The 21,280-nt window shown below is 48.3% G+C and overlaps 1 protein-coding gene and 1 long non-coding RNA gene across 3 annotated transcripts in view; both read right to left on the bottom strand.

The window, feature by feature from the left end:
- Nucleotides 1–21,280, bottom strand: part of LOC119407189 (tyrosine-protein phosphatase 99A) — a 265,903-nt gene that overhangs the window by 43,062 nt on the left and 201,561 nt on the right. The window contains exons 7-10 of one of the 2 annotated variants that reach the window (XM_037674061.2): nt 17,334–17,537; nt 16,929–17,024; nt 16,677–16,858; nt 9,966–10,107 (exon numbers count right to left, since the gene is read on the bottom strand). In XM_037674061.2, coding sequence (XP_037529989.1) covers nt 9,966–10,107; nt 16,677–16,858; nt 16,929–17,024; nt 17,334–17,537 — 624 coding nt within the window. The remainder of the gene's footprint in view (nt 1–9,965; nt 10,108–16,676; nt 16,859–16,928; nt 17,025–17,333; nt 17,538–21,280) is intronic. The other variant, XM_049420228.1, reaches the window with a different exon arrangement.
- LOC125760325 (uncharacterized) lies at nt 3,621–5,834 on the bottom strand. Its single transcript, XR_007417868.1, has 3 exons — nt 5,782–5,834; nt 4,801–4,880; nt 3,621–3,644 (listed from the first exon to the last, which is right to left on the bottom strand). It is a non-coding gene; the product is annotated as an uncharacterized LOC125760325 (long non-coding RNA).

The raw sequence follows: 21,280 nt of genomic DNA, 5'->3' as shown, positions 1-21,280 counted from the left end.
TCTTCCCCTTGTTCTCTGCCATCTGGGAATAGTCTGAAGACAGATCCAAATCCGTAGCCTGCTGGAGAGACTGAAATTGGATGGAAGAAAAAGAAAAACAAGTCAGGCTGCACGTGACACTCTCTTGTAATAAGCAACAACCTATTGCAGTTAGACAGTAGGTCATTACCTGAACTCTTAAATGGGCATGTCCTTTCAAACACTGGCACATCTCTCTCATAAATCTGGTAAACTTAAGTGCGTGCAATGTGTGCAAATTCAACCATCTCTAATTACCCGAGGTTTAAGCGCAACTTAAGTCAGTCATATAATGAGCTTGTGTTAGTGCTATTAAGGCAGCCTGTAATGACCTGGTGGCTATCAGCGTCCCAAACCAGTAAAAAAAAAAAATCGATCGTGGGAGTTTAACACTTCAAAAACATTCCGGTAACATTACAAACATTTTGCGCTGTAGGGTGTGTGACCTCCTGCGCATGTGGAAACACAACAGTAATTTTTCAAGTCACTTGGAGCCTTATATAATTTTATTCGGCTTTCTTTTTCATGCGTATGAAACTTGCAAAAGAAATCCCGATGAGCGGCGGCTGTTGTAGCATGATGCCACATGGGACCGTGAGTGGGACTCTTGGAAGCTGTCTGCTTGGTACTTTGCCGAGAAATTTGCTCAGTGCTTCTTACTGCTTGAGCTTATGCCTCGTTAATTAAACAACTGTTAGTAATAGCCCCCTCTTTGCAGCCGCTGCGAATTGCTCGTATGGTTTCGGAGGCGTTTATCGCATTTGGAGACTGACTCTTAGCCTGTGTAAGCTGGCTAAAAGTAAAAGCACTAGCTTTCTTTTAAGGGGAGACGCGGGTCTTGGAACGGTCAAAAATGGTCAAAAAATCGATTTTTCGCAAAGCTTATTTTCGAAGCGTTTGTACTTCTGAGCACCTACTCTCAAATTGCTAACGCTAAATTCGGTCGGGAAACGCGATAAAATCGGCTTTCAAAGCACCCCGGCAGCACTAAAATGTCCCCAAAAGGACGAAATTTGTTCGAACTTCCCGCGCGCGCCATGAGCGTTGCAGCGGGCTGAGCGCCGCCATCTTGGGCTAGATTTGAAGCTGTTTTCTTTGTGCACATTTTGCGCCATCTCAAAATGGCGTCGCTCAAGCAGAACGGCCGCCGTCGCGGGTTTTCTGAAGGTCGTTTCCAGGCCACTGATTGGCTCTCACGCGGCGCGCTTTTCAAGCGCGCCTTTCCGAGTCTCCCATTGGCTGGCGCGACCGACACGTCATTTTTTTTTTCTTTGTGTTTGGTTCTCCGCCGTGGCTGTCCGTTTGTGTGCGCCTGCTTTTGCGATCGTGCGTGTTTCTCGACGGACCGTGTCTCTACTTTGTGCCGGTAGTTTTTCCACGCGATCGAGATGCCTGGAGACTCTCGTCTGAAACCATCGACGCAACGAGCTTTTGGAAGCCGTAAAAACGGGCTTGGAACAAGAAGGCGCCGGCTACAAGTGCACCGTCGGCAGCGGAGTTGGAGTCGCGGCCGGACCCTTTGGACCTGCCGGGAACTTCAACTGACGACACCGTGGGACCAAGTTCGACTAGCGAAACACTTCGGGTTGATGCCGCGTACTACTCAACGGCGGAGCAGGCGCAGCGAGTTGAGAGATCGGCGCAAACGAAGACCGTTCTGTCTGGAAAGTCGGCTACCCAGCGCAAGTTCGACCTTCTTGGAGTAAGCGCGGAGTGCCAGACCGGTGACGCCGGGACCGATTTTTTGCTCGTCGATATGAAAGTTTTGAATAACTTTTTTGCACAAGCGAAGTGCGACAAATGCGACGCAAAAAGTCTCAGCGTGAGGAAGGCAACGGACAAGGAGTACGGCCTTGCGGTAAAGCTTATTTTTTCTTGCAGCAGTTGTGATTTCGAGAAGAAGCAATTTTCTTCTCCGAGAGTGAGCGGAACTGCCACCATCACTCCCTTCGAAGTCAACATGAGGGCCATGAAGGGGATACAGATGATAGGCAAAGGTGTTACTGCCCTTTCGGACTTTTGTGCGTGTATGAACCTTTCGCACCGAGGCTTGCACCACAAGACGTTTCAGGGACACCTAAAAGTTTAGTGAAAGCCTGCGAAAACACAGCGACTGAAAGTGAAGCTGCTAGTGTGGCAGTAATAAAAGAGCTGTATACAGACTTCCTGAACCCCATAGGGAACATCGATGTTGTGTTCGACGGCTCATGGATGACGCGAGGTCGGAGCTCACACATAGGTGTGGGCTGCATCATTGAGCTCTACACTGGCCTTGTAATTGACCATGTTGTTTACTCAAACTTTTGTCTCGGCTGTGCCCTGGGACCACAGCCTAGAAAAAGACTCTCTGCGTTTACGCAAGGCAAATGCAACTCATCTGAAGAGCACCAACACAAAAAAGACTCTTGCAAGGAGACACAAAACGGGTGCAACTGAAGATTACAGTCCTGGACTACTTTGAAGGTATTCTCTCAAGCATAGCAACCTATTACCAGGGTAACATGCTGCCTAACATCTAGAAGGTTCTTCCTAAAGACTGAAAAGACATGAGCAGCCAGTCGCTTGAGCCTCATACCCCATGGCTTTTCCAGAACCCCCCAGCCGCTTGTCATGGTGGGGTTTTGATCATGCTTTGCACATTGGAAAATTTTTTAGATATGATTCCTTGGGTGGAACAAGACACTTTCTGCTTTGTTTTGAAGGGAAACAGATGGGGAACATGTGAATAAAATTATGGTTAAAGGTTCCTTTTAGAAATTTATACAGTGCGTGTCAATCTTCAAACGCGATTTTCTCAGCTTCACATTTTTTGCCAACTTGACCAGCCTTACGGATCTTTTCATTATGTTTTTGTAAGGTAATTTTGATAAATTTTATACCGTTGAATTCGTAAGAAATAGGACTGTGGAGCTATGCTATTTTTTTGTGGCTAAGATGAACATATGAAATTTTGTGAACAATAATGTGAGCTAATTGCATTTCAAGATTACACAATGTCAATACAATTGAAAGTTCTTATATGATGATATATCTCAGTGACAATATAAATAGCATAGCTCCACATGGCAGGTCTTTGGCTACAGCTGCATCTTAAACAGAACCTAAAAATACTGAGGGAAAGTGTCTTAATGACCCGTAAGAAATTACCTAATTAGATTTCACTTATGCTCTCACAATTTGATAACTAATTGAAGTACATGAAAACTAATTATATTTTTGAAAACAGGAGGAAGAAATACATATACACACCCAATTTCATTACAATATCTCCAATAATAAAACTTTTCGTTTCGAGACCAGTGTCTCCCCTTAAGACCACTTGTTTTTAGTTTGTGAAACGACCGCACTATCCCTTTAAACCAACATGTGTGGTACGAGATATGCTATGAAGTGAATGCAGTACTCTGAATGTAAATTCGACTACCCGAGGTTCTTAAATATCCAGTAGGGAATTGAAATCGCGACTTCAAGCTCAGCGGCAATAAGCAAATACAATAAAAGGCACTCAAAGGCACACCAGAAAGCGCACCTCGTACTCCCTCGAGAACCCGATATCTCCATCGGCATGTAGGTCGGCCACGTGTTTTGCCCATTGCTCACGTGCACAGAAGCATACTCCGAGTCGTCTGAAATAATAGATGCCGGAACATGTTAGCGTGTGTTAAAAAGAAAGATATGTTCACAACATTTAAAGCTTTGAATGTTCCTCAAAGCTCCATCCCTTCCCTCCCCTGAATTTATAGCAAATCACAACGTGAATGCACAAGACAATGCTTCCAATGATGACAAGATATCAAAATGCATTTTGATGGACACATTGACATTCTTTTTTTACACGTCAGGCTATAAAAGTGAGCTATAGCACTCATTTGCTGCAAAGTAGCCACTGTCCGCAAATGACCGCACCCAAATCATGTCACGTGTTTAGCCCCATTCTTCAGGAGGTTTAACCCCAAACAATAACGAAAACTTTTCTGGACTCACGGCAGTCCGTTACGCTGTAATGCATTTTGCCACCAACAAAGCAATTCTTACAGCAACGCAGTTTCAGCGTGACAATGTCTCGCTTGAGACGTGCGCACTGTGTTTGCTATACCACTTTAGCACGAAGATAACTTCAGACCTTTCACTACTACAAAGTAAGCTAGACTTCATTATTAGCCCACGAAAACACTGTTGAAGGCCTTCCTGACGAAAAAGCCGCCAGTGTACATTTTCATGGGGGAATACATCCAGCAGCAGCAAAGAAACGACAAAATGTTGTTCACACCAGTGATACTGAATTTAGACTACATACATTGTGGTACACATAGCCGCTGTGTAACACACACACACCTATACGCATGTATATGGACACATCTATAACAACATATACATACATGTGTACAGTCCTCGCGGAAAGTAATGCACATGTTTTCGTTTCTACCGTCTTCAGTTCGGGTCATATCGGTGTAATTTCGATGCAATTAGAAGGCACCGTGACATGTCACCCAGCATATGCACAGCTCTGCACATTTAAGAGTTTAAGTATTATTAGCACCAATAGTAGACAATCACAAGTAGATGACACCACGCTTGTTTTACTAAGTGTGCTTTGATTTTGATTAACTGTTACAAGCAGCTTCACTGGCTACCTAATCGATAAACACGCATATGTAGCACATTTACATAGCAATGTATAAATTTCTGGTCGTCTGAGTGTACGAAGTTTCAAGTGAATTGAGCTGCAAATACTAGACCGAAGAAAAGTGTGCGTCAAGAAATCAAAGAAGTGACGCTCACCAAAGGTTTCAGAAAGTTGCGGCGAAGCTCTGTTTCCTGGAGGGTCGTCCAAGTAATAGTAAGCGGCCTGAAAATATTTTCTGCAAACAAAAAAAGACGACGGGCATTTCTTACGCTGGCAAGGTTTCCTTTTCTTTTTTCCCAACATAACTTAATGATTAAAAACTGGGTCTAACAGCCTCTCTATCGTTCTAAAATCAGTATCATTGCCAAAATCAGTTCAGAATTACTGAACTTGATTGACTGATAACATAAATATATAGGTGCATATCTGTAGACACACACAGGCAAGCAGGTGTCCAAATCAGTATGAAAGTACAGCGCATGCAAATTAAGACAAGAGCAATCCTGAAACGACTCCAGTGCATCATTTCGTTTCAAGTTTCACCATCGGTCGCAACAATGGATTAGTTCAAGCTCTGTAATGTACGCACGGAAACACATTCCACGATCAGAAACATGCTATCGAGTGATTACACATCACACTTAAAGGTAGTAGGTTCAACTCCAATGCCACTAAATTCCAAGCGCAATCCGGAACATATTTTATATACGTTATTGAATAATAAATCCAAACAGTATAAGAAGAGACCAAGACGGAGGGTTCTAGCTTGGAGCGAGAGTTCTGACAAAGAAATTTTCTTTTCCCACACGTCCGAACACAGCGAAACCCCTCAAATCTTGGGTCGAGATGAAGGCACCAGAATGACGATCAAGACCTTAATTAAACTAACAGCCTCCATTCAAGATTCTGTACCTCGATTCACTTTTTGAACAAATGCTATCAATCCAAACAGCAGTCAAAAGCAGGTTACAGGTCGAGGTAGCTACAACGCAAAGGAATTACGATACCCCTGGCACGTTCTCACGTTATTATAATGCTGTCGGACAGTGCTAGCCCTCAACACGTAACAAGCAGGTAACGTTGGAACGACTCTCACAGACGAGCCACGAAGAAAAGAAAAAAAGGAAACCAGAAACCTGAACAGCCTTGGCAAGTCGCCGATGCAATTCTTGTAAGACAAGCCCATGTGGACTCGCAACCCATACGGCACACGGCGCTCCCTTTCCGAGACAGTGCGCCAACGCAAGCGCGTTTCGTCTTCCGATCACCTCTCTCTGAGGCGCTCCCCGTCCTTATCTGCGAACCACTTCACGCAGCGTTATCTGCTATCGCGATAACGAAAATGTCGACGCGTCGTCCCCCAGCAAAAGCGCCGCGGCGTGGCACATGGCGCGTGATGAGATAACGGAACAGCGAGCCCGAAATGGAAGACGCTGACTGCAGCGAAGAGACTGTGAAAAAGATAAGCCATCGCGACTGTAAAAGGCTGAGATAAGAAGAGCGATAAGGAGCTGTGGCACTGTGTGAGGACGAAGTGGATGAGAATACTGTTGGGATCTCTCCAGAAATGGCGTAAGAAATATACGATAAGAGTAGAAAAAAAAAAAAATGTGAGAGACGTTATCCCGTCACGTACATCCGGCATTGTGGACTGTGAGAGCACATTTGGAGAGGCTACAGTGAAAGCTGGGAAGATAATAACCAATGCGGTTTTATGTCGTAAAGTTGCATGATCAGCTGTGAGAGTGAACTTGATTGATTGATAAGATGAACATATAGGTAAAATGAAATCAAAGGTTTGACGAAAACTCGTCTGGTCGGGAATGCTCATCGTCAAAGGTAAAAGGAATGCACCGACCAAATACGAAAAGAACTTTAAAATGAAAGACATTTTGGCTCCCGTATGGGGGGGGGGGCCTTATTCACAATGCTGTGAACTCTGGTACTGGGGGTCTTAGGTACAGGAGTTCTTGTGAACCGAACTCCCCTACGTATGGCCCTCGATACAGGAGTTCACAAGCATTGTGAACAAGGCCCCCGTACGGGAGCCGAAACGTCTTTCATTTTAAAGTTCTTCTCGTATTTGGTAGGCGTATTTCTTTTACCTTTGACCATGAATATATAGCTGTATATCTGTAGCTACATATAGGCAAGCAGATGTACGGATTATATATACAGTAGACCTTCATTAAAATGAATGCGAAGGGATCGGGAATATATGTTCCGTTTACTGAGAGAGGAACAGGGGTTCGGAATTCAAATACGAAACCAATCATATTACAGGCAGCTGTTATATTTAAGCAGCAACTCGTTTAAGAGATTTCCATTTATGCAGTCTACTGTGTATATATGGTCTGCACACATGCATGCATGCACACACACAAACAAAAAGAGATAGGAAAATAAGCAGGTGTACTAGATAGCTAGACAGATAGACAGAGAGTGACCTGGAAGTTGCACCCGCAAGCAAGCACTTATCGATGTATGTAGAGAGAGGGAATGAAACGAAAAGAAGGGGTGCTACTCACTTCCACAGAACAAAGGAGATGATGGCCAGAAACAGCGCAAATGACACGCACACCACACGGCCACCACGGCGGCACTCAGGCTGGGATCGGAATAGGCACCATCGTTGAAGGCTGCATTGGAACCATTGTGTCAACGTCGAGAACGACACAGAGACGAGAAGGAGAGTCAAAACAGGAGGGGTTAAAAAACAGAAAAACCAAGCGTTACACCGCTGCACAATCTTCCGCAGCAGCTGAAAAAAAGCCACATGTGCCTTGCTCGCTTGGCGGCTTTCCGGCATGCTTGGCACGCTCGCAGGATCATTCTCAACATGCTCGGTTTTCGGGGAGGTTTGCTCAGCGATCGCCTGCTACGTTCAGCGGGATGCTTTTCAGCCAAGCAAGACTGGCAGCGCAGCCCAACAGAAAAAAATAATAAAAATGCGCCCCATAACTACAATATATTCAACAATTCCACATGATATATGGGAACCTACATGCAATTATAAGAAACACCGAGATGTTTGTATGGCATTATTGTATAGAGGGCTGTGGCGTATGCGTTTAGTTTTTTTTTATAGGAGGGCACCATCAAACGAAAGGCAGAATTGTCTTTCAAAGATATGATAGTGCCAAATGTCAATCATGCATACTAAACACTTATTTCTAATCAAAATACAGTAATTTGACTTAAGCATTGTTATGTGGGTGGGATAGTGGGTGTAACAATTTCTCATGAAGGGGTGTGCTAGAGGGGAGAAAAAGACAGCAGAGAAACACAAACTTTTTCTTTTCTGTTCGTGTTCTTCGTTGTGCTTCCGTATAACTTTAACACCACTTCATGCACGAAACGATACTTTGAACCAATCAGTTATATTCTAATAAGGGTCAAACTGCAAAAGCAAAATGCATCATTACATTAGTCTCATCGAACCGTGACACTACTGAAGCCAGATGCCAAAGGTGGTAATGTTATAGAGCGTCACACGCCTGACTTTTGAGACCATACAAGGTAAAGATTCCCCAAGCCTGCCAGATGTGAATATTTGTGACTAAACACGTTGCATTAAATTTACTTATATTAAGACTCCCCATGTGCACAGACCATCGTATCGAAAGGTCCGTGTGTTTGCTTCAAATGTGAAGAAAGCGTTTGATCATTTACTGCCGTCCCATGCCTGATGAACTGGCATTGGCTTCCCGAATGCCATACAAGCTTAGCCCTCTTAGTACGACTAAACGAACTATTTAGCTAGTCTTTTCTGCAGAAACAATATCTACTGTCACATTGCTCATCATTAACATGCTTTTGACTGTACACCCACCCATAACAGTTTGATGAGATACTACACCTAAGGTTAGAACTTTGGGCTATGTCTTACCACATGACACAGACTTGACCGCGCTACCCTAAGTTTGTTACTCAATCCTTACTTCACAGGCTGGTCAATGAAGCTAGCATGCACTGTTTAGTATAAACACAATCTAAGTACTACACATGGCCACAAAAGAAACACAGAGGCACTTGGCTCAAACGGACTGGTGCATTGCAGTAGAAGAGCAATATGAAACAAGAACGACCCTAAAAGCTGAAAGAAAGGGCAGATGTATTACATGCACACCGGTTGTGAGCAAGAGTGTCAACCAGGCATGCACGTGTGGCAACACAGTCGAAAGATGTGCACACATGCACAGATGCCACCGGTCTTAGTAGTATCACAAAAACATTCATACCACGATGGCACACATTTTGTGAGCAACATTACATACATACATGCATTATCACATCGCATCAGGTGTGCTTACGATTCAAGGTGTTTATGCGTCGGAACTGTTCTTTAACTGCAGGTAGAAAGAGGACAGACCCATTATCTCACAGCATACTGATTACAGTAGCCATTCTCGAACTTGCCTAGTTATCTCAACCCAATCTAATGCGTACTCCAGCACGCCTGTAAATGAAGAACAGCATGATAGCTCTGCTTCTCAATTCAATGACAGATGAATACGCTCACTGATTACACCCGACCAAAATGAACTCAAGTCTCAAGAGCACAAGTTTGCCTAGGTACTAATCAGTTTGTCGTTTTCCAGGCGCTCACTCCTACCCTTTTCCTATAACTATACTGACAATAACAGTAAGGGGAGTGTTGCCTGACTCACTTTAAACAATGCCAGCTTTAACTGAACTCTGCCGCTGTTGAGTAGTTGATGACCATTGTAGTTAAAGCATAATGCTGTCCGAATGTTGATGAGCTCAACTGCTTTATGCTCGGTGACGCCTATAGCTGCCTTGTGTAACATCGCTGTCATGCATGCTTTCAATGACCACTGAATTCCACAAACCCCATTGGCTCCTTGCTCCAAGCTCGCATGAAATAGCCAACGATGCATGCCAATTTCAGTGGCTTCTGGCACCGTCTTTAAGTTTCAAAGGACAGTATAAAAAACATGGAGGGCAGGGAGAGCGCCGAACTCCCAATCATTTTATTTTTAAAAATACCACGCTTTCGACTCTTACTGCAAACGCGTGAATGGAATCAGGGTAGTTTTGTTTAGCAAGATGCACCAGGCAGCAGGCCGAACTTCGAGCCATAGCCAACCATGAAAGCAAACACAAATGCGTCGAAGAGAGGTTAAGAAAGAGAAGGCATGCAAAACCTCGCAGGCAAGCACCGACATACAGAACAAAAAAATGTTGCATAAAAAGGAGAGAGAGAGAGAGAAAAACGACAACCGTTGAGAGAGAGAGAGAGAGACAGAGAAGTGGTGATAGACGACGTGGGCCCGGCCGGCGTGTGGCGTCAACTTACTCTGACACTTACTCTGGAGGAGCACCTTCCGGGAATCAGAAAACTGCCCTTTGAACACGGTCGTCTGGTCAATGATACTCCGCGTCGCCCCCTGCACCTTCACCTCGTACAGCGTGTTGGCCGTCAGGTTTGGAATGAACATCTGCGAGAGAGGGCACACGGGGGAGGGCAAAACAGGTTCGAGAGACGGCAGGCGCAGAGCGAGAAATGTGACAAATCGTCCTGCTGGCTCGCACTGTCCAACATTTGAAACTGTTCCCTCTTTAACCATTTCTGTTTTGATCTGTGTAGCCAAACACACAGTCAAACTCTAGTACAGTAGAACCCTGCTTATATGTTCCTCACTCATACATTTTTCTGTGTATATAGCATCCAGTCCCAACAAAGAATCTATAGACACTTATGTATTAGAATCCCCTTTTCACACATCATTCCCGCAATGTTCCTGCTTGACATGTTGCGAACTGTCACTGCGCTGAATGCGCTGAGGAGGTAAGTCAATGAGTTTGGCAACATGGACTGCGACAAGGACATTGAAGTGCTCAAAAAGGGTCTTGTTCTGGCAGAGGCGTGAAAGGAACGCCAGCCTTCCATCAACTACTTCTTTAAGCCATAAACTAATGAATAAATTCTTCTGAAGTAGAGATGTGTGCAATGCATCTGTTTTATCATTTGGCAGCACTATATCTCCAATTTTAACTTTCTGTTCCCATCATGCATTTCCCAGCTACTGTGTTTTTTTCTTTCGTGCAGTCCCGGGTAATATGACCAAGGGGGTTTCTAACGCATACTGAACATAAATAGAGCAAATTATTGCATGTGTGAAGAGGTTTATTGGTCGTTGAAAGACGTAATGGTCGTCAGCGGCAAGCAAGCGAGAAGAAGCGTCCAGAGGCACAGCGGCGATCCGAAACACGAGCCGAGCGAGCCGAGCGTTGGCGATGCTGCTGGATGGAGGCGCATCTTCTTCTTCACAATCGCCCCCGCTGAAAAAGGAGCCATCCTGGCGACCTAAGAAGTTTCAGGTAGAGGCTCATGGTACGGCTTGAGGCGGGAAACATGGACGATGTCACGTCCACGCCGGCGCATGTCATCCGATCGAGAAACTGGCTCGATAAGAAAATTAACTGGAGAGGTTTTCTCCAAGATGGTGTAAGGGCCCTCGTACCTTGGAACGAGCTTCGAGGAGAGTCCCGGAGTCTGGTATGGGACAGAGAGCCATACGAGAGACCCTGGGGCATAGCTAGGGTCTGGAAGTGAAGTGCTGCAGTTTTCTTTCTGTCGCTGCTGCTCTTGCGAGGTAAACGTGCGGGCGAGCTGGCGGCACTCTTCGGCTTGTCGAGCAGCTTCGGAGACAGGTGGACACTCGGAAGCATCAGGACGGTAGGGAAGTAGGGTGTCAATAGTATGTGAAGGCTCGCGTCCGTAAAGGAGAAAGAAAGGCGAAAATCCGGTAGTTGTTTGTATCGCGGTGTTGTATGCGAATGTTACATAAGGGAGAACACGGTCCCAGTTGGTATGGTCAGATGCGACGTACATCGAGAGCATATCACCCAGGGTGCGGTTAAACCGTTCCGTGAGCCCGTTAGTCTGCGGGTGGTATGCTGTGGTTGTCCGATGAATGACGTGGCATTCCGAGAGCAGAGCTTCGACGACCTCGGAGAGAAAAGCGCGGCCTCTGTCACTAAGGAGCTCTCGAGGGGCGCCATGTCGAAGGATAAAGTGACGTAAAATGAAAGAGGCGACATCCCGAGCGGTAGCGCTAGGCAAAGCGGCAGTTTCGGCGTAGCGTGTCAGGTGGTCGACAGCCACGATAATCCACCGGTTGCCATCTGCGGTCATTGGAAGGGGACCGTAGAGGTCAACGCCGACGCGATCAAATGGCTTGGCAGGGCATGGAAGCGGCTGCAATGCGCCGGTCGCACGTAAAGGTGTCGATTTGCGTCGTTGGCAGTCAGGACAGCACTGCACGAATTTCCGCACAAAATTGTACATGCCGCGCCAGTAATAGCGATGGCGAAGGCGCTCGTATGTCTTGAACACCCCGGCATGGCCACATTGCGGATCATCGTGAAGAGAGGCGCATACTTGTGATCGCAAGCTGCGTGGAATGACCAGTAGCCATCGGCGGCCATCGGCAGCGTAGTTGCGGCGATGGAGCAGTTGATCGCGGATGGTGAAATGGGAAGCTTGACGACGGAGGGATCGAGATACAGGAATGGTGGATGTTCCACATAGATAATCAAGAAGAGAAGCGATCCACGGGTCACGACGTTGTTCGGTGGCAATGGAGTCGAGATCGAGAGATGACAAGGGGTGGACGCATGTGGTTGCGCACGCTGGATCTGGCGGTAAAGGTGAGCGGGAGAGGGCGTCAGCGTCAGAGTGTTTGCGTCCGCAGCGGTATACGACGCGAATGTCGTACTCCTGGATGCGAAGTGCCCATCGCGCTAGGCGGCCAGAAGGGTCCTTCAACGTGGCGAGCCAGCAAAGCGCGTGGTGATCGGTTACTAGATCGAACGGGCGGCCGTATAAGTACGGCCGGAACTTTCCAAGCGCCCACACCAGAGCCAAACACTCTTTTTCAGTCACGCTGTAATTCGTTTCGGCTTTCGTCAGCGTGCGACTAGCGTAGGCGACGACGTATTCGGAATAGCCGGGCTTTCGTTGAGCGAGGACAGCGCCAAGCCCGACCCCGCTGGCGTCTGTGTGTACTTCGGTAGGAGCCGTCGGATCGAAGTGACGAAGAATAGGTGGGGAAGTGAGCAGGCGGCGCAGTGTAGCGAAGGCTACGTCACATGCAGAGGACCAGGAGGAGAGGTTCACGTCGCCGCGAAGAAGCTGGGTTAACGGTGACATGATGGATGCAAAATTGCGAACAAAGCGCCGGAAATAGGAGCATAGACCTACAAAACTTCGAAGTTCCTTCATGGTCGTGGGCTTAGGGAATTCCGCGACTGCACGAAGTTTTGCAGGGTCAGGTAATACGCCCTGTTTGGACACGATGTGGCCTAAGATGACGAGCTCCCGGGCAGCGAAGCGGCATTTCTTGAGGTTAAGCTGAAGGCCCGCGTTGGTCAGACAAGTCAAAACGTGCCTGAGGCGACGGAGGTGTGTAGGGAAATCATGGGAGAAAACCACGACATCGTCGAGGTAACACAGGCACATAGACCACTTTAGACCACGTAGTGTATTATCCATAAGTCGTTCAAACGTAGCAGGCGCGTTACAAAGTCCAAAGGGCATGACGTTAAACTCGTATAGGCCATCAGGTGTAATAAACGCAGTCTTCTGGCGATCGGCTTCAGCCATAGGAACTTGCCAATAGCCAGACCGCAAGTCCAGTGACGAGAAGAATTCTGCTCCGTGAAGGGTGTCAATGGCGTCGTCAATGCGCGGCAAAGGATAGACGTCCTTGCGGGTTATCTTATTCAAACGACGGTAGTCCACGCAAAACCGGATAGATCCATCTTTCTTACGCACCAGTACGACAGGAGACGCCCAGGGACTGTGCGATGGTCGAATAACGTCTCTACGAAGCATGTCTTCGACTTGGTTGTTAATGACGCGGCGCTCTTCAGCGGAGACGCGGTATGGTCTTTGACGCAGCGGCTGGTGTAAACCGGTGTCGACGTAATGTTGTACTTGCGACGTGCGGCCCAGTTGAGGTTGCGACACATCGAAAGAATTCCGGAACTCGTGCAGAAGAGCAAGTAGGTCAGCGTGTTCGGCAGGGGTGAGGGTATCGGCGATGGCACTGGAAAATATATCACTGGATGACTCCCCGAGTGCCGACAGGGCATTTGGTGGGTCGCAGCAGTCATCCGGGACGTCAACCAAAGACGAAGAGTCGAGATCTTCCACGCGGCCGAGACATTCGCCTGCAAGCAGCGTGACAGGTGCAGAGAGCGGATTCAAGACGAATATATTGCTGCTGCCGGCGGCGATGTCAATCGTTGCGAAAGGTAGCGGCAGAGCTCTACGACTCGTGAAGACATCGGACGGCGTGAAAAAGACTGTAGCGTCGGTGTGGGCGTTGCAGGAAACAGGGACCAGTGCGAAAGTGCCAGGCGGAATGTCGGTATCCTCACGAACGAGCAGCTTGGGCGGCTGATGAAGAGCGTCAAGTAATGGGGCGTCACACAATGGGGAAAACTCAACTTCGGCGCGTGCGCAGTCGATGACGGCATTATGGCGGGATAGGAAGTCCCACCCGAGGATGACGTCATGCGAACAGGCAGAAAGGACAATGAACTCAACGATGTACAGATTGCCTTCAATGACCACTCTTGCAGTGCAGGCTGCGAGAGGCGTCACTTGCTGCGCGCTTGCGGTGTGGAGCGACAGTCCCGAAAGCGGCGTCGTTACCTTTCGTAATACACGGCAGAGATTAGCGGCTATGACAGAAACGGCGGCGCCGGTGTCCACAAGGGCAAAAGTACGAACACCTTCAACAGTTATGGCGACCACGTTAGTTGGGGAGGAGTGAGGGCTTGGACAGTTCGGAGATGGCGCAGTTCTTGCCTCTTGAACTGCGGCGTTTAGTTTTCCGGGTCGGAGGGTCCGGGCCGGCGACGCATGGGGGACGGCGATCGCCGCCGAGGAGATGGTGAGCGCTGCGGCTGGAAGTCAGGGCGGTGAGTAGGGGCATCGCGCGGTGATGGGCCAGGAACGTATTGGAGGAAGGGCTGGCTTCCGGCTTGCGACGACCGGGCACGGTCGCCGAAAGTTTGGGGGCGACGGCGGCAATAGCGGGCGACGTGTCCAGGAGTGTAGCAGGCGTAGCAAATCGGTCGATTATCAGGCGTCCTCCATGGATTGGCGATTGTCGGTGCTGCCCAAGTGGAAGGATAGACAGGCGGTTGCGTGGGCTGCGAGTGCGTAGTGTAAGGTGGTTGCGGAAGCCTACGCAGAACGTCAGCATACGTGAGGGGCGCGGCTACAGGCTGCACGGCTTGCGCATAGGCGACAGGAGCGGCCACAGGCTCCGATGCACGCGCGTAGTGAACAGGGCTGGATGGAGGCGGCTCGCGGCGCGCAAGGGGAACAGCGTGGGCAACCTCCTCCGAAATAACAGTGCGGAGCGGGGTGGGCAGACGGGTGGTAGGCTCGTGAGTAAAAGGCATTAAGGAAAGTTGGCGGGCAACTTCCTCGCGGACGAAGTCTCGAACCTGCTGAAGCAACGTCGAATGGTCAGGCATGGTGTCGAGACTGCACAGCGACTCGCCACCCCGTGGAGGCTGCCGAGTCAGAGCGTGCTGCTTCTTCAACTCGTCGTAGCTCTGACACAAGCTGACGACTTCTGAAACTGTGCCCGGATTCCTAGCCAAGAGCATTTGGAATGCGCCATCGTCAATGCCCTTCAGGATTTGTTTGATCCTGTCAGCTTCGGGCATGGTGTCGTTGACACGTCGACAAAGGTCGACGACGTCCTCAATATAGCTTGTGAAGCTTTCTCCAGTCTGCTGTGAGCGGACGCGCAAGCGTTGCTCTGCGCGCTGCTTGCGGACAGCTGGTCGACCGAATACTTCAGAGCAGGACGTCTTGAAGACGGTCCATGTGGGGATGTTCTGTTTGTGGTTGTTGTACCACAATTCGGCGACGCCAGTCAGATAAAATATGACGTAGCCTAGCTTGTCGGGGTCATCCCACTTATTATGCGCGCTCACCAGTTCGTAGTGGTCAAGCCAGTCTTCCACGTCGGTCTCATCTGCACCGCTGAAGACCTTTGGGTCCCGGAGCCGAGGAAGACCGGTGCAGGTGACGGACAGGGACGAAGGCGCCGGTGGGTTTGCGTGGTCAGTCATGATCGGCGGTAGCGTCCGGCTACGCAGCTCCAGGGTGTAGCGACGGGGATGAACAGCACCCTCCACCAAATGTGAAGAGGTTTATTGGTCGTTGAAAGACGTAATGGTCGTCAGCGGCAAGCAAGCGAGAAGAAGCGTCCAGAGGCACAGCGGCGATCCGAAACACGAGCCGAGCGAGCCGAGCGTTGGCGATGCTGCTGGATGGAGGCGCATCTTCTTCTTCACACATGTAATGAATGAAATCCAAGCTGCTTCTCACTGATATCAACATGCAATGAATAATTCATTCTTACAGTAAAAATTGCGCGTAATAATGGTATTTCATCGGATGTGGCTTTCTCACAACAAGGTTTGACCTTACACGTGACACCTTATCTTCGGTGAATACCACGAGAAAACTGCCTCAAGCTACTCTGCCAACAGAACTGAATTACCAGATACATATTTCATCTATTGCCCATGCTGCCAAGTCCTGCTAACCTAGGTAAGCAGATCTTTAACATGTGGTGCCAGGCTAGTTAAGTTAATACATGACTAGAAGGCGTTTAGGAACAAAATGCGACTAAGAAAGACATGAAATGCTCGTCCATGTCATCATTAGTCTCCGCTTAATTCTGCACATCTAACTGTTTCCAACTCCTCAATGCACCCCAAGAAACTAGCTACACAAGCATCTTCGCATTCTGCTTTCATTGGAATTCAGCCTCAGTGGTGATGAATAGGAACAGCAAAGTGGTGGGATGAACCCAAGTGGGCATTGTGAACACAGTGCAGCAGAAAATGAGTCAGGGATCACAATTATGACGACAAAAAGTTGTAGACTGTTGTGGTTGCATTTAACTTCCTGCACGGCCTGTCGACAAACAGACTGTGCACTGCATTAAGTGACGAACTGGAGACTCACGACGTGGTCTAGCCGGTCGGTGGCAGCCATGGCGATCTCCTCGAAGCCCCAGGCCTCCTCCGAGCGGTAGTGCACGAAGTAGTAGTCCACCTTGTTGTAGTAGGTCTGCGGCCGCTCCCATTGCAGGAAGAGACTGTCCAATGACTGGCAGGTCAGGTTCACTATGATCGGCGCACTGGGGCCTGCCGATTGGGAAAACCAAAACAGGCGTTATTACACACGCACGCCTTCAACGGGTTATACACTACGCACCTTGGACGTCTGTTTGTATCTTGAGCAGGTTGCTAGACTCCCCGAGATGTTTCTGCGTGAAGGCCCTCACCCAGATGTCGTAGTATGAGAATGGCCCTGAAAAACACACGGGCAGAAAAATCATGGCCTGGGAAAGAAAACAGACCCGATAAGGTTGGATAACACAATGAATTCAGCCTCAGAGTGCCCAAACTTGAGCTAAAACGAGATTGTTTGGTGACTGTGCTAAGATCACTGTTTCGTAAAAAACAACAGGTACCCTCCTAAGAAAAAAAGCAACGTATGCTTCCTGCAGAATTAGAGACACAGTTGTGCGGTGCGGAGGCTCGATTAAACATTTCAGCTTTTGAAAAAGACCGACTGCTGCCATGTGCTGTGCCGGGAGGGGGGGGGGTGGCCACTCACGGAGATTGGTGAGCGCGTATTCCTGAATGGGCTGCGGGTGGGAGACCGTGCGACGCTGTTGCTGGGCTGAGCCGTTGCGCGACGGCTGAAAGTAGACGTGGTATCCCTGAAGAACCCCGTTGGGCTTCTCGGGTTCCCGCCACTTCAGCAGCACCTTCTTGTCGGTCACGCCCACGGCCGTCACGTTCACAGGTGGGCTCGGCACTGCGTCGTCATGAGACGGACGAAAAGCGTTGCAATTAGAGAACAGTGCCACATGAAATACGTACGATTTGAGAAAAAAAAAACCATTAGGCTTGAAGATCATCGCTCCTACATAGACGAATAAATTATGTTTTGTATGCTAACCTGAAATGCGATTAAACTCACGTATAAAAATATTAAATGTTTTAATTATGTTTTGTACGCTAACATAGAATGCTGTTAAACTGCTGCATACAAGTTAGAGAGAGAGAGAGAAAGGTTAAGTGAAAGGCAGGGAGGTTAACCAGAAGTTTTTCGGTTTGCTACCCTGCACTGGGGAAGGGGTAAGGGGGATAGAAAGGTAAGGAAGGAAAAAGGAGTAAAAAAAATGCACACACCTCAAGTTAGATGTTTTCATTATGCTTTGTGTGCTAATCTAACATCTGGTTAAATTATTGTATAACACTCTCCTGCCTGTAAATTTATAGTGGGCGTCCCAACTATCACACAGCATGATTTAAAAAAAGAGGAACGGTGTTACACGAAGGAAACCTAGCACATATTGTTCCCAGTAGATTGGAGTGGCCACCGCTAATTTTTGTGAATTAGGTTTAATTAATTAGTAATAATTGTATTGATAACTTGACAAGTACTCACGTAATTATCAAAATGTCAATGAGGCATATGTAGGCATGTTGAAATGACATCTAAGTGCGCTATTTTCAGCAATGTACTAATTGCGTGCTCATTTCTTCCGGCTGATAAAGAAAGACAGCAAAATATGAAAAAAATAACACGTGACTATGTTCCCACCTGCAAAAGAAAGCAGCGCCCTCAAATAAGCTAACTGCACGCAACCACTGTGCCTATTGTCCATTGCCAGAGAGAGTGTTTCGCACTCTGGCAAGGTTACAGGCCGACATGCGTCGCAATCTTGCAGGGATTCATTCCACTCAATTGTAACAGCACTATCATTATCCAGATCGCACGGCTGACTGTTCTCATTGATAACGCGGCAGGGGCACTGTTCTGATTACAACGTGACTCTGTAAGACCAAAGTGGCGCATTTCTTCGGCCGGGGAATGGCATACAGGGCAATCCATTTTTTAAAGACGATAGTCTTTCTTGGGGAACTTAAATGCAGAAATTTCGGTCTGTCTTTCTGTCTGTCTTTCTGTTTGTCGGCACGTCCCTCGATTCAGCCACTCGGCCAAAGTTGAACCACTTGCCCAAGGGCCAGCCGTCTTGAACTGGTACGGCTGTTCATCTTGTGAACGTTGTCGATCAAAAAGTAAATATCATGCATATCTGAGGTGCAACATCACTAGGTAAGTATTAGGTGGCGTGTTCCTTTAATAGAAAATGCATACATAAAGTAATCGTGTGCTAGGATCTATCGCGTACTACGTCGCACACACGCGTTAGGTGAGACACGCGGCGGTATGGGTGCCACGAGTGCGCGTTATATCTAAAATAAATTCCGTGTGACACGTCTGACTCGTTTTGGCAATGCGAGCCTCTTTTCAGTCTGAAGTGGCATATCTCATGTACTAGCTCAGCTTTTATTTTAGCTACTAGTGATAACCGCGTACATACTGCATGGAATCCTACTAAGAAGTGGAAAAGACAAAGCCGACGATGAAATAAGCAACAAAGGATGGAATTCATCTCGGACGCGTCGTAGCATAACATAATACCATACCTCATATACTGGCGTAGATCGAAGTACGCTCGCATCGCGACCAACGCAAAAAAACGTCGCGATCGCTTTTATTCGCAGTGCATTTTATCAAAATCGAAGACAGTTCTTTACGACGGAGCGAAATCAGTTCGATCACAATCGTCTCAGCTAAATGCACATTCAATCGAATACTACTACGAAAAAAATAACTCCTCCATGCGTTTCGTGTACATAACTTTTGGGACATGTGCACGACGCAATTAGAATGGTTAGAACGCGACGTTCGCCGCGTTGTTCTTCACGGGACCATAAGAAAAGCAATAAACATTAGCTCCAAATGCTCGCCGCCACTCGTAATCGCGCCATCTCGCACGGCACGGCGGAAGAAGCGTAGGACAAGCAAAGGTGTATGTTCCGCAAGCGCCCGCATTGCAATCCGTCGAGTCCTCACAAAGATGGCGGCGAGCGCGTATCGTCTCTTTTCGGCGTCTGCTGAGAGCTTCCACGACTAAATTGTCCTGGAAGGTTCTGGCGACCCTCGGGCTTCGCCAGAACCGTCCAACCCGAGAAAAACGAACGCCAACCGGAAGTGCACCGCGGGGGGGTCGGAGCAACCCGAGAAAAACGAGCGCGCTCTGCTGGCTCTGGCAGCCCGCGGGTAGCCAGAAGTGGAGATCGCAAAAAAACAGTGCTTTTCAAAAAATTCTTGCTCCGCAACGGTACAACCGGGCGCCGCCATTTTGAGCTCGCCGTAAAGAGCATTTCTTCGTTTTCAAATTCCCCGCCTCAGCTGGCTCCTCGCTTTAAAAACAAGCGCACAAAAAGCACATCTCTGAAGGTCGTTTCGAGGCCTCCGATTGGCCGCGTCCGCCATGTTGCTCCAGCACGCCTCGTCATTGGTCCGATGCTCGCTCCGAGAGGACAGCCGTCTGCTGCTTACGCGTCGCGATGTTACCTGATGTTACGACTGTCGAAAATCGCGCTACTTAGTGACGCGTTCACTCGTTCTGTATGCACGGGTCGCCGATAATTTAGAATATGATTACCCTGTAGTTTGACAGCTGCAAGCGGAAGCGCAGTCATCAGTGTACGATAGACGATAGCGTGCCGCGCTCGTCGCGAACATCGCAGATGCGCGTCTCGGGTAGTTCAGCTTGTCAGCACTTCGTACTCCGTGACGAATAACTTCGCGGGACTACTCTTTGTACTCGCGATCGAACATGACTTGCTTTGAAACATCGGGCACAGCGGCACGCACACCGCGACCGAGCTTACTGCTCGGAGTCGTGGCTAGGCCTAACTCCGCTCACGGCGCTGGTTTACGAGACGAATCCGAACTTTGCGGGCAAGGACATCGCGCTAGCGGACAAGCCGCACTGTGCTTCGCACAAGCAACAAATCGCATCGTCCGCTGGCTCCTCGAAAGTGCGGATGGGCATTTTACGAATCGGCAGCGGACCTCCCGGCCAAGCTCGTCGCGCATTGACCGCTCGGAACAGCGGCTAGCAATTTCGCGCGTCGGCGCCGCAAAATGCGAGACCAAGCACGTTATGCGCGCCGATTTTTCGTCGCCGCGGCTGAGCACTGCGTATTGTCGCCGAATGCCGCCAGCCAGCATATCGTGCGCCGACTTCCCGGACCCCGCGGCCGAGTACATCGGCTTGAAAGAAAGCGCTGGTGACGCAATTTAGGCACGCTTGGATTCGTGCTTGGTATCGCCGCTAGCTCTGATGAATCTTCTAAAATAACGAATGCCTCGCAAATTACCGTTTCCGCGACCGAGTGGATGATGAAACGCATCACAGGCGAGGTTTGCAAATGAGCGTGGCGTGTGTGAAGCAGGGAGTTGAATTTATATCTGATCAACTCGCGTTATTGAATAAACTGCTCAGATATTTGATCCCAGAAATGTTTGCAATAACTGTGCCAATTTTCATCAAAACCTACCAAGGAATAAGAAATTTGGCACTGAATGCCACGTCCCCCACCTTAATTTTATTTAGAAGGCCACTGGAAAGAATGATTTCCGGTACGCATCCATTGTTTGTAATGGAGACAGTGATACTTTCCTCACTCTTTTCT

Source organism: Rhipicephalus sanguineus, chromosome 10 (assembly GCF_013339695.2).
Source record: "Rhipicephalus sanguineus isolate Rsan-2018 chromosome 10, BIME_Rsan_1.4, whole genome shotgun sequence".
In the NCBI taxonomy this organism is placed as follows: Eukaryota; Metazoa; Arthropoda; class Arachnida; order Ixodida; family Ixodidae; genus Rhipicephalus; species Rhipicephalus sanguineus.
This window is presented reverse-complemented; position numbering and strand designations above follow the sequence as displayed.